Source organism: Stigmatopora argus, chromosome 22 (genome assembly GCF_051989625.1).
Source record: "Stigmatopora argus isolate UIUO_Sarg chromosome 22, RoL_Sarg_1.0, whole genome shotgun sequence".
NCBI lineage: Eukaryota > Metazoa > Chordata > Actinopteri > Syngnathiformes > Syngnathidae > Stigmatopora > Stigmatopora argus.
The window spans coordinates 12,795,296-12,807,151 of NC_135408.1; the positions used below are offsets into that span (position 1 = coordinate 12,795,296).

The following is an 11,856-nucleotide window of genomic DNA, read 5'->3' on the forward strand; positions in this document are numbered from 1 at the left end:
TGGCGCCCGCCCAAATAAAGGATAGGCGAACCACCTGCCTGCCGTCGCCGCCGCCGTGCTTCAGGTGCTGGAGTCCAAGCTGCACGCCTATTCCAAGCGCACGGTGGAGCAGAGGCCCGGGAACATCCTGTACGGGACGCACGGGCCCCTGCCGCCTCTCTACAGCGTCAACCTGTCGCAGCTCTCCAACCAGCTGGCCAGCATGTACCCGGAGCTCACGCTGCCCCTCTTTTCCGGTATGTGGCCTCCCGTATTGCTTTTTCTCCGGGAAGCGCCCCCCGGTGGTCACGGCGTGCGCTTTCCCCCCCCCCCCGGTCGTCCTTCCAGAGGTCAGCCAGCGCTTCCCCAGCACTCACTCCAACGGCCAGCAGATCATGCTGTCCTACCTGCTGCCCTGGCTGGGCAACATGGAGCTGGTGGACGCCGGCCTCCTGCCGCCGTCCTCGGGCCCCTGCACGCCGGACGGGGAGGTCGGGCGCGTGGCGGCCCCCGGCCTGGCCGGCGTCTCGCTCTTCCTCCGGGGCAACGGTTGGGGCTCCTTGCAAGCCACCTCGCTGGTGCTCAACAACCTGATGTTCATGACGGCCAAGGTAGCGAGCGGGAGAGGCGGGGGGGGGGGGGGGGGGGGGGGGGCGGCGGCCACGGAACCGGTCGGCCCGCCTGCGACCCGAAGACCTTTTTGCCACCCCGTAGTACGGTGACGAGGTGCCGGGGCCGGAGATGGAGAGCGCCTGGAACGCCTTGGTGTCCAACGAACGCTGGAGCAACAACCTGAGGATCACCCTGCAGTTCCTGGTCAGCTTGTGCGGAGTGAGCAGCGACACCGCGCTCTTGCCTTACGTGAGTCCGCTCGCGCCCGCCGCTAAAGAAATGGCGTCCGATGTTGACAAATCTAAAAAAAAAAAAATGTCAACACTTTTTAAAACAAGGCATATTTTATTTGAAAAGGGGGAAGGAAGTCTTTTGTCTTTTTTTCCACTGGCGATTGCAGATCAAGAAGGTGGTCATCTACTTGTGTCGGAACAACACCATCCAGACCATGGAGGAGCTCCTGTTTGAGCTTCAGCAGACGGACCCCGTCAACCCCGTGGTGCTGCATTGCGACAACCCGCCTTTCTACCGCTTCGCCGCCAGCAACAAGGCGCCCACCTCGCAGACGGGTGAGCGCGGGCGCCGCCGCCTCCCGGCCATCGGCCGCCGCCCGGCCGTTGGCCGCCGCCCGACGGTGGGAAAATGACGGGCGCGCTACCGTTTGGTGTGCAGGCACGGCCTCCAGCAGCAACACGGTGGTGGTGGGGCAGGACGCCCTGGCAGACATGGATGAAAGCAAACTAGTCCGGGAGAGCGAAGAGCGGTCAGTGGCTCGCTCGCTCGCTCGCTCGCTCCTCCCATTTTTCTGTCAATCTACGCGGCGCTGACCAGCACGCGCGCCTGCCTTGCAGCAGGGCCAGGGCGCACAATAGGCTGGAGTCCCGCTACAGCAACAGCTCGGGAGGCTCCTACGAGGACGAGAAGAGTACGTGGCTTGGCCCGCTCGCCTTCCTTCTTTCCTTCCTTTCGCAGAGTTCGGCTCCTTTCTCAACCCCGAACCCCGCCTCCGCAGGCGACCCTCTCCCGCCGCACGCCGCCTGGCTGCTGAGCGTCCAGGAGACCAACCGCCCCCAACCGCTGCCCATGCCCATCAACGGCGGCTGCTGGGCGCCCCTGGTGGACTACCTGCCCGAGACCATCACGCCCAGGGGACCCCTGCACAGGCGAGTCCCGCCGCCAAAAGGGACGGACGGACGGAGGGAGGGACGGACGGTGTCGCCAATCGCGTGTGCCGTTGTCTAGGTGTAACGTGGCCGTCATCTTCATGACGGAAATGGTGGTGGATCACAGCGTGAGAGAAGATTGGGCCTTGCACCTTCCGCTGCTGCTGCACGCTCTTTTCTTAGGTACCCACACCCAAACACCTCACGTAACACGCCGACGGAGGAGGAGCTCAAATAACGTCGCGTCGGATCGGTATTTGGCCGCGCGTCACTTGGCATTCGGACCCTCCGGCGCCGAAATCCACACGGCAAAATAAAGCGCTCATTTTCTTGTCGGGACCAGAGAGCGTTCGTCACCTTATCGTTTTGGTCCAGAGGGTTTACAGTAGAAGCCCACGGAGGAAAGCCTCTAGCCCCAAGCAATTGGAAATGGAATGGGAGCCCCGTGATCCGCCGTGACGCCACCGTAGAAAGAAAGCTCCCTCAAAGAGTCCCGATCGTGTCCGAGCCCTTCATTCCAGCCACAGGGTGGAGGGCCCGGTGCCAGGCGGGTGAGGTGAAAAATGTCACCCTCCCAGGAGTTGTCTCTCCTCAGGGCTGGACCATTACAGGCCGGAAGTGTACGAGCACAGCAAGCGCCTCCTGCTGCACCTCCTCATCGCGCTGTCGTGTAACAATAACTTCCAGGTGAGCCGGCCCGCCGCCGCCCTTTTCTCCGCCGACGGCCGCTCATTCTGGCGCTCCTCCGTTCCAGGTCATCGCCTCCGTGTTGATGATGACCAGAGAGAGCGGCGACAACAAAACCCTCACCGTCAAGTCGGGCTGCGGCGGCGACCGCGACCCCCGACACTCCAGTGAGAGTTCGGCCCGCTCTCCATCTTTGCCGCCGGCTCTCCGTCACCACGTCTCACGCCGGTTTCCCCCGCCGCAGACGTGCCCGACTTCCTGCGGGCGTGGCGGGCCTCGCCGACGGCGGACTCCGGGCTGGGCTCCGGGCTGGGCTCCAACTCGTCCTCGGGCGGCAGCCTCGGGCACCTGGCCCCGGTCGCGCCGGACGAGCCGGAGGATCTGGAGGACGTGCCCGACGAAACGGACGAGAAGACCAACAAACTCATCGAGTTCCTCTCCGGCAGGTACGAGCGAGGCCGGGGCGCCCGCCGGGGCGCCCGCCGGATCGTGCCGCAATTGTCGGGAGCGGACGATACAAAGATATGGGTGGGACGCGGGCGGGCTTTTTTTCCAAATTCCCCTACACGCGTTCCCGTCGATCCTAAACCTTTGCCGCCGAGCCTAGCCGAGGTGTGACGTGGCGTGCGGTGCTATCGGTGGCGGGCGCAGAGCCTGGAGTACCGTGTTGTCGTTGCTCAGAGGCGCGGGCCCGCTGTGGGCGCACGAAGACATTGCGCCCAAGAACCCCAACTCCAAGAGCACGGATCAGCTCTCCAACTTCCTCCGCCACGTCATCTCCGTCTTCAAGGAGTCCAAGTCGGGTGAGGCTCCGGCCGGACGTGTCGAGGGTTGTACCGCGGGTGGAGGCGGTGGCGCGGGAAGTTGGCATGGGAAGTTGGCGCAGGAAGCCAACGCGGGAGAAGGTAGCGCTTGGGGAAGCCGGTCCCAGAAGGCTTTTTGGCCACGCAGACTTCCACCTGGAGCAGCAACTGAGCGACGTGGCCCTGCAGACGGCGCTGTGCAGCTCGTCTCGCCACTACGCCGGCCGCTCCTTCCAGATGTTCCGGGCGCTCAAGCAGCCCATCAACAACCACGCCGTCTCCGACCTGGTGTCGCGGCTCGTCGAGGTGGTGGGAGAGCACGGGGACGAGGTGCAGGTGAGCGTCGCGGGCGGACGGGCCGGCGGGCGCGTCGGCCGGCCGAGCTTTGGCACCCCCCTTCCTTCCTTCCTTCCTTCACGTCGCTGGCTTTCAGGGCTACGTCATGGAGGTGCTGCTCACGCTGGAGTCGGTGGTGGTCAACCTGGCCGAGTGTCTGAAGAACAGCGACCTGATGGCGGCGCTGACCAGGTGGGTCGGGGGCCGGTCGTGGGCGGCACCGGCCGGGATAGCCACTCCGAAGGCCCGTCGACGAGCGGCGCCGTTCTTTCCAGGACGTCCTCCCCCGACTTTGCGCTGAGCGACAAGCTGATGAACCGCAAGAGCACGGGGCAGCTCAACTTCGGTCCCGGCTCGGCGGGCCTGTCGTCGCAGCGCCACCAGCGCTCCTACTCGGTGCCCAAAAAGTTTGGCGAATGCGGCTACCCGTCCAGCGACCCGCCTCGCAGCGCCACCCTGGACCGCATCCAGGCAAGAGGCCGCCCGCCTGGGCCCGATGGCCGGTCCGATGGCCGGTCCGATGGCCGGTCCGATGGCCGGCCCGGGCTGACCTTGAGCTAAAATGTGCACGTGTGCCCACAGGCCTGCAACAGCCAGGGCCTGGCGCGCTCGGGGAGGGGGCCCGGCTCCTGCGCCTCCTCCGCCAACCGCATCGATCCCAGCGTCCTGTCGGACCCCGGCCACGCGTCGCACCCGTCCTCCATACTGGCCACCGTCTTCTGGGTGGCCGTCTCGCTCATGGAGTCGGATTTTGAGTTTGAGTACCAGATGTCACTTCGCCTGGTGCATAAGCTCTTATCCAAGGTGGGATATCCATGGGGTGAGCCAAAATGTTCATGCTCATCACGGGTCTTAATTGGAATGATTTTTTTGGGGGGTGGAGAGGCTTATCTTTTGGTTACCGTTTGAATATGCCCCGAGGAACCCTCCAGACTCTGGAGGTCTCCAAAGTGGTGGGCCGCTGTGGGTGCAGGTTTTTGTTCCAACTGATCCAACACAAACAGTTGAACCAGTGAGGTTTCTGCTGGAACAAGAAGCACCCGCTGCACTTGTAGGATAACAGATTGGTGGAAAGGTTTCCTCTGACAGCTTGGAACCAAAACCCGCACCCACCCACGTCGCTCAGTTGGCCCTTTCTGGAATAGTTTGGGGAACACCGCGCTCTAACAGTGCCCCCCTAACCCCCGCTTGACTCGTGGACAGGTGCCTTTGGACCGGTCGGAGAACCGCGAACGTCTGGAGAAGCTCCAGGCTCAGCTGCGCTGGAGCGGCTTCTCGGGGATCCAGCACCTTCTGCTCAAGGGCTTCACGTCCCAGGCCACGTCGGACCTCACCCTGCAGCTCTTCTGCCAGCTGACGCCGGTGTCCCGCGTGCCCGTGGTGGACAGCTCGCAATCGCTGGGTAGGCGCATCCTCCCCACCACGCCGCTCGGCCCACCTGACCCGCACTTGCCCTCCGCCCTCAGGGTTCCCGCTCAATGTGCTGTGTCTGCTGCCCCACCTGGTGCAGCACTTTGGACACCCCACGCAGTTCTGCAAGGAGAGCGCCGAGAGGATCGCGCAGGTGAAGCGAAGCCCACGACCCTCGTCCGACGGCTCCCCCACTTGACCGTCCGTCCGCGGTCCGTCTTTGCCGTGTCTGCGCTCAGGTGTGCTTGGGGGAGAAGAACACCAAGCTTTCCCACCTGGCCCACGTCATGACGCTGTACAAAACGCGATCGTACACCCGGGACCCTTTTTCCTGGGTCAGCGTGGTGTGCCGCTACCTCCACGAGGCCTTCTCGGACATCACGCTCAGCATGGTCACCTACATGGCGGAGGTGCGGCGGGCGCGGCTGGGCGGCGGGCTGCCGGTCTTCCCCGTCATATCTAACCATCCACGTCACGGTGGCGCGTTGTGGTGCAGCTGCTGGACAAAGGCCTTCCCAACATGCAGCAGTCGCTCCTGCAAATCATCTACTGCCTGCTGAGCCACATGGACCTGAGCGCCGTGCACGTCAAGCCGTTCAACGCCGACGTCACCAAAACCATTGAGAAGTTTGTGCAAGTGAGTGTTGAATCGGAGCCATCGGGGATGGGCCAACTGCGGCTGGCCCACGGCTGGGGGCGCGGCGGGGGTGCAGGTTTTGGTTCCAAGCTGGAAAGAGGAAAGCTTTGCTTCTGGTTCCAAGCCATAAAGAAGTCCCCTTTCCACCAGTCCAGTCTGCCATGTCACTCAAGTCCAAGCAATCCGTGGATCGCAGTCAAGTGCCGCTAGTGACGGCACAACCCCCGTCGCTTCCACTTTGTGTCCGTCAGACGGTGCACTGGAAAGACGCCTTGAACATCCTGAAGCTGGTGGTGTCGCGCTCGGCCAGCCTGGTGCACCCGGCGGCGCGCCCGGCGCCCGGCCGCGCCCACGGCGACCTCTCCGACCTGGAGGTGAGCCGAGTGTGGGACGGCTCGGCCAAGGCGCTCCCCGGGAAAACCCTGGACTTCACCTTTGACATCTCGGAGGTGAGGCCGGAGCGACCGGGCCCGGAAATGCGCCCTTTTGGGAAGCCGGCTCCGTCTGAGGCCGACGCGCCGTGTTCTCGGGCTCCCTCGGACCGCAGACGCCGGTGATCGGGAGGCGCTTCGACGCGCTCCAGGGTTCCGGCGGCAGGGACGGCAAGGCCCGGGCGGCGGCCGTGGCTCGCAGCGCGTCCTCCGCCTCGTCCGGCTCCAACTCCAACGCCGTCTTGGTTCCCGTCAGCTGGAGGCAACCGCACTATTCTCAGGTAGGTAGCGCGCGCGTGCGTCTCTTGGGCTTTTTTTTTTTACTTGCTGACCAACCGCCATTCAGGTGCGTCGGTGCGTCGGTGCCTCCGTGCATCCGCTGCTCCACTTGATATTATTTGCATGTGTTCTATGCAGAAGCGCACCAGGGAAAAACTGGTCAATGTTCTTTCCCTGTGCGGACAAGAAGTTGGACTTACAAAGAACCCGTCGGTAAGCCGCCTCGCTCGCTCGCTCGCTCGCTCCGCCAAAGGTTAGGGGAAGAGCGCCTTTGGACCGATCGCATCCGCCTTTTCTCCCCGCCCCCGCCAGGTGATCTTCTCGTCCTGCGGCGACCTGGACATGATGATGGAGGTGCGCGAGAGCGCCGTCTCCTCCGAAGAGGGCGGCACCAGGGAGGACACGCTGGACGACACGGCCAGCGAGCAGCAATTCCGGGTTTTCAGAGACTTTGACTTCCTGGACGTGGAGCTGGAGGACGGCGAGGTGAGGAGGCCGGCCGCCGTTTCCCGGGGTTAATCCGGCCCGGTCGCTAGAGGAGGGAGATACGGACCGCGGACCGGAGTTGGCCACCCCTGACTTGGGCCCGGGGCTTTAACACCCCGCCCGGGCGGGGTCGGGCAAAGCCGCGAGTGCGGCTTTTTCCTTCCGTGCCATCCGGCCGGCACGGACAAAGCCCACGCAAAGTGAAGTGGAAGCCACCTGGGTTGGGCTGTAACAAGCCTGACGCCAATCCACTGATTGCGCTTGTTACATACCAGAGTGGTGGAAAGCTTTCCTCTTTAGAGGTTGGAAGCAAAGCACAAAGCGGCCCACTTTGTGGCATAGTTTGAAGGCTTTAAGCCATAAGACGAGCATGTGGCATGAATGGGAGATAGCCTTCAGTGCTTAAGCAAGCATCTTCTCCTTTCTTCTTCTTCCCCTTGCCGCTCGCTCCGCTCAGGAGCTCCAGGTGAGTTTGCCCGCCACCTCGGCCGACTTGACCGAGTCGGCGGCCAACACCGACGAGCGCTCTGGCCTCAGGGCGAGACGGTGGACAACTTCAACTGGGGCGTGCGGCGCCGATCCCTGGACAGCACGGAGCTGGGCGATCTGCTGGAGGAGAGCCAGCACTCGGGCAGCACGCCCAGCCTGGGACGGGAAGATGCGCGCGATTCCGAGGAGTCCTCCGAAGAGGAGGAGGAGGAAGAAGAGGAGGAAGAGGAGGAGGAGGAGTCCTCCGCCAGCCGAAGCCTCTCGCACTCGCAGTTGGTAAGCGGACGCCTCCGACCGACCCTTGTCGATATCGCTAGCTGTTTAGCTAGAGGGATCCAAGCGCGTTCAATCTGCCGTCCGATAAATTGGTCCCAGCAAATGACGGAAATTGCAATGTAATGCGTATGCGTCACATTTGTTTAACTTCAGCTCTAAATATTCCGTTACGTCCCCCAAAAAATGAGACATTTGTCTTTTTTTTAAAGTGTCATGACGTATTTGAGCGCTCGAAATGCCGAAAACCATCGGTTTCCTCCCGGTTCCGACGGATGGCCAAAATGTCTTTCCTCGCACCTCATCCCGCCGTCCTCTTTCAGACCAATCCGTCTCCGTCGGACGAGACCAACCGTACGGACTCCCTGTCCACGTCGTACGACGCGTCGCCCGATTCCCGCTTCTTCGCAAAGGGCCCGGAGGCGGAGGCGGCACCGCCGCAGCCGCCGCAGCCGCCGCCACTGCCGCATGACGGCCTGGGGGACGGCCGGGTGAGCGCCGGCTAGGCCGCGCGCACACGTAGGGCGTCCGCCCTGGTTTGACCGTGCGTCACTGACAGGCGGAGGCGGCGTACGAGGAGGACGACACGCGGGCTCAAGACGACGATCTGTCGCTGAGCACGGGCGAGCTCGCCGCCGGCTCGGACGGCGGCGACAGCTTCACCTTGGAGCCGCCGGCGCCTCACCCGGATCGCCGCCAAGCGCCGCTGGATTTTCTGGATCCCAGCCGTCTGCCCAGGTGCGAAGCCATTCGAGCCCAAGCACTTCCTCCGGGCGAGCCACTCAACGGCGCCCGCTCGGCGGTGGCAGGTTGCGCGACGAGGACGACGACGGCGACGACCTGGAGGACCTGGGCTTCCCGCCCCCGCCGTCCCCCTTTTTTTCGGCCATCTTGGCCGCCTTCCAGCCGGCCGTCTGCGACGACGCCGAGGAGGCGTGGCGCTGTCACGTCAGCCAGCTGGTGAGCGACTCGGACGGCTCCTGCGCCGTTTACACCTTCCAGGTCTTCTCGTCGCTCTTCAGGGTGAGGCATCCGGTCCGGAAGCGGGGCCGGGATCTCTGCCTGGTGCTTCCTCCCCCCGCTTGAAATTGTCCTCCCGCAGGACCTGCAGGGCAAGTTCTGCACGCTAACCACGGACGTGGCCTCCTACCTGGGCGAGGGCCTGAGGGGGATGGGCTCCAAGTTCCTCCAGTCCTCCCAGATGCTGACCACCTGCTCCGACTGCCCCACCATCTACATCGACGCCGACACGGTGCGTGCCGCCGGCGGGTCGGTCCCCGGGCCCCCGGCTCACCTTTTGTTTGCTGCTTTTTTGGGGGGGGTAGATTATGTCTTACGGCCTCCTGGAGAAGATGAAGTTCAGCGCGCTGGAGCTGCAGGAGTACCTGGACACGTACAACAGCAGGGAGGACGCGGCCGTCACGGTAAGGCGCCCCCACCTCCTGATATTCCCGGGATGGACGGACGGGGTGGAGAAAATGTGCTCTTTGGTGCCCCCGCAGTGGCTGCGCAGCTGCAAGGACTCGTTTCCCAGGTGCCCCAGCGACGGCGTGGTCACCTGTCAACCCGGAGACTCCGAGGAGAAAGTAGGCATCGCTGGCGTGGGTGTTTCACACCACATTTGTGCTTGAAAGGGGGAAAAAAAGTGCTTTTGCTCCAGAGCAAAAGAAGGTGGCGTTGGCGTGTTTGCTACCGACTTGCTTGACCGGCGTGATAAAGAACAGAATTGGGAATTAGGAAGCAGGCTTAACCGGGAGAAACAATGTTCGCAAATAGCCTTTTTTTTGCATAAGCAAAAGAAAGCGAGCAAACGCCTGGAAGTCCGCTCGCATCTTTAAACCGGTAGCTGGAACCACTTGTTAACAGTTAGCTGAGACGCACGCACTAGCTAGCTCGCGTCCGCCGCGTGGCCAACGTTAGCCCTGGCGTCCACGTGAAATTTTGGGTGGGGTGGGTCTCCATCTCAATAGTGGAGCAAAGTTACGGCTTAGTTGACAAAGACGTCGGTCGGTCTGATGAAAGTGGCCCGGCCGGCCATCCGGCCGGCCGGGTTAGCTAACCCCAGCAGCGTGTGTCCGTCCCACTCACTGACTGCCGCTCTTTTCTCCCTTTTAACACGCCGCCTAGCAAATGGAGTCTCTAGCCGTAAGTCCTCCTTCCCGAGTCAAATCGCTCGCCCTCCCCGCATGCACGCGTGCACGCCAGCGTTCCGTCTCAGTGCCGCCGCCACCGCCGCCTCCTCCCGCTCCTCCTCCTCCTCCTCCTCCTCCCGCTCCTCCTCCTCCTCCTCCTCCGTCGCCGCTCCGGACGCCGTACGGTGTTTGACGACTGACCTCGCGACTTGTGGCTCCCACAGCAACTGGAGCTGTGTCAGAGGCTTTACAAGCTTCACTTCCAGCTCCTGCTCCTCTTCCAGTCCTACTGCTCGCTCATCGGCCAGGTCCACGCCATCAGCTCCGTGCCCGAGGTGAGTGCCGTCGACCGGGCGGGTGGGCAGGCGGGCTCGTCCCCAACGTCCTCGGCCCTTCTACTTTTTTTTTTGCCCCCCTCAGCTGCTGAACATGTCGCGGGAGCTGAGCGATCTGCGCGCCAGCTTGGAGGCGGCCGAGGCGGCGCTGGTCGGCGACCTGGAACGCGAGAGCTCGGCGCCCGTCGCCGCCGCGCCGGGCTTCCCCTCGTCCGAAGCGGCGGTTAAGGCCGTACTGGAGTGTCTCCGGAACCGCGAGTTCGCCAAAGCCGTCCGCTACATTCGGGAGTGCAGGTGGGCCCAAAGAAAAGGGGGACGCCGTCTGGGAAAAGGCGCCATCCGAGCGCCGGGCGACTCACCGCGCGCTGTTTGCGGCAGGCGGCGGTGGCCTCGCGGCGTGTTCGGCGGCGGCTCGGAGAAGGAGGTCCAGACGCTGCTGAACGTGTACTTCCGGCAGCAGACCCTGGGCCAGACGGGCACCATCGCCCTGGTGGGCTCCCGCCAAGACCTGGGCCTGATCTGCTCCAAGCTGCTGGAGCTCAACGGCGAGATCCGCGACATGATCCGCCGCGCCCGGGGCTACCGCGTGGTCACCGCCTACCTCCCCGACTCCAGCGCCTCCGGGACCAGCCTCTGACGGCGGCGCCTCGCCGGGAGGACCCCGAGGCCGCCTCTTCCCGGTACCTCCCGGCCCGACCCGTCCCGGACCTCATCCCGAGTCTTTTGCGCTCGGACGCCCGGAGAAGGCGTCCCGCTCGGGGGGGCGTCGAGCGGGACGTCCTGCCGACCGTGGCGTGTCCACCCGACGCGTCGACGTACTCGGACGCGGCGCCCTACGCCCCTCGCTGCCGGTACCTGCCTCGGTCGCTCTCCCCGTGCCACCTAATGATCCCGGCTCCGTCCCCCGTCCCGACTCGCGAGCCCGGCCCCGAGGGGGCGGCCTGGTGGGGTTGCTGTTGCCCCGCCGTGCCCCCGTCTCGCTACCTGGGCAAAGTGGGACACTTGGTCCTTCCCTTCCCGAGAGCCAAGGAGCCCCCCGACGTCCAGACGTGAGACACGGAACGCCCCCGCTTTTGCCGGACGCCGTTTGGCCGGAGCTTCAACATCCAAAGCGGAAGTAGCGGAGGAAGGGAACTCCACGTCGCCACCCCACCATTCGACTTTTTGGGGCAATTAAGAGGTCTGCCATCATCTTGGGTCGTCTCATCCATTTGGAGTGGTGGGATCTCGTTGAAGCGGAAAGCCAGCCGTGGGAGGCGTCCACCCGTTTCGACTTTGACCGATTGCACTTAAAACGGACCTACGGGAGGAAGTGATACTTGAGCGCTGGAATAGCCAGACGGACGACGGAAAGGCCAAGAGACACGTTGGCGCCCATCGTACTTGGTGGAGAAGTTGGAACTGTAGCAAGTGGTCCGCCGGCGGCTGTAAAAAAAAACGCGATCGTGACCTGCATGCGTCCCTTAGGGTGTATTTATTACCGCTTATTCTGAAAGACGATTCCTTTGTACGCGCTACTGAAGGAGCTTTAAGCTCACGTGTGTGTGTGTGTGTGCGCGGGGGTGAGTGTGTGTGTGTGTGTGTGTGTTCTGGATACGTGCGCAATGCCAGTCAATGAGAAATTGCACATTTTAAAGAAAAAAAAGGGTGTTAAGGTGAAAAAAAAAAAAACGCTTTTTAGGTTGAAATTGTAGTCGTTTTTGTCCACCTTGTAAATACTTTTACAGCCTTTGTTCCGTCCATTTTGTCCACCTCGGTGTTCAAAGTAAAGGAGAGAAAAGTCCAAATATTCTGTCGTTTGGGT

General features: G+C 63.1%; 1 protein-coding gene across 10 annotated transcripts in view; it reads left to right on the top strand.

Annotated features, from left to right (window-relative positions):
- Positions 1-11,839, top strand: part of fryb (furry homolog b (Drosophila)) — a 28,258-nt gene extending 16,419 nt beyond the window's left edge. For 6 of the 10 annotated variants that reach the window (XM_077592620.1, XM_077592611.1, XM_077592615.1 and 3 more), the window contains 36 exons: positions 65-236; positions 328-590; positions 694-840; positions 992-1,160; positions 1,264-1,354; positions 1,443-1,516; positions 1,604-1,754; positions 1,834-1,937; positions 2,350-2,441; positions 2,509-2,608; positions 2,686-2,887; positions 3,123-3,244; positions 3,393-3,580; positions 3,678-3,772; positions 3,856-4,051; positions 4,163-4,384; positions 4,784-4,982; positions 5,047-5,144; positions 5,230-5,400; positions 5,487-5,627; positions 5,879-6,076; positions 6,175-6,339; positions 6,476-6,550; positions 6,650-6,823; positions 7,281-7,289; positions 7,361-7,588; positions 7,909-8,076; positions 8,145-8,323; positions 8,395-8,608; positions 8,688-8,837; positions 8,911-9,009; positions 9,088-9,171; positions 9,713-9,730; positions 9,942-10,052; positions 10,138-10,346; positions 10,431-11,839. In XM_077592620.1, the coding sequence (XP_077448746.1) occupies positions 65-236; positions 328-590; positions 694-840; positions 992-1,160; positions 1,264-1,354; positions 1,443-1,516; positions 1,604-1,754; positions 1,834-1,937; positions 2,350-2,441; positions 2,509-2,608; positions 2,686-2,887; positions 3,123-3,244; positions 3,393-3,580; positions 3,678-3,772; positions 3,856-4,051; positions 4,163-4,384; positions 4,784-4,982; positions 5,047-5,144; positions 5,230-5,400; positions 5,487-5,627; positions 5,879-6,076; positions 6,175-6,339; positions 6,476-6,550; positions 6,650-6,823; positions 7,281-7,289; positions 7,361-7,588; positions 7,909-8,076; positions 8,145-8,323; positions 8,395-8,608; positions 8,688-8,837; positions 8,911-9,009; positions 9,088-9,171; positions 9,713-9,730; positions 9,942-10,052; positions 10,138-10,346; positions 10,431-10,689 (5,337 nt within the window). In that variant the 3' untranslated portion in view covers positions 10,690-11,839. The remainder of the gene's footprint in view (positions 1-64; positions 237-327; positions 591-693; positions 841-991; positions 1,161-1,263; positions 1,355-1,442; positions 1,517-1,603; positions 1,755-1,833; positions 1,938-2,349; positions 2,442-2,508; positions 2,609-2,685; positions 2,888-3,122; positions 3,245-3,392; positions 3,581-3,677; positions 3,773-3,855; positions 4,052-4,162; positions 4,385-4,783; positions 4,983-5,046; positions 5,145-5,229; positions 5,401-5,486; positions 5,628-5,878; positions 6,077-6,174; positions 6,340-6,475; positions 6,551-6,649; positions 6,824-7,280; positions 7,290-7,360; positions 7,589-7,908; positions 8,077-8,144; positions 8,324-8,394; positions 8,609-8,687; positions 8,838-8,910; positions 9,010-9,087; positions 9,172-9,712; positions 9,731-9,941; positions 10,053-10,137; positions 10,347-10,430) is intronic. The other 4 variants (XM_077592613.1, XM_077592616.1, XM_077592614.1 and 1 more) reach the window with 2 other exon arrangements.
- Positions 11,840-11,856: the final 17 nt, after the last annotated feature.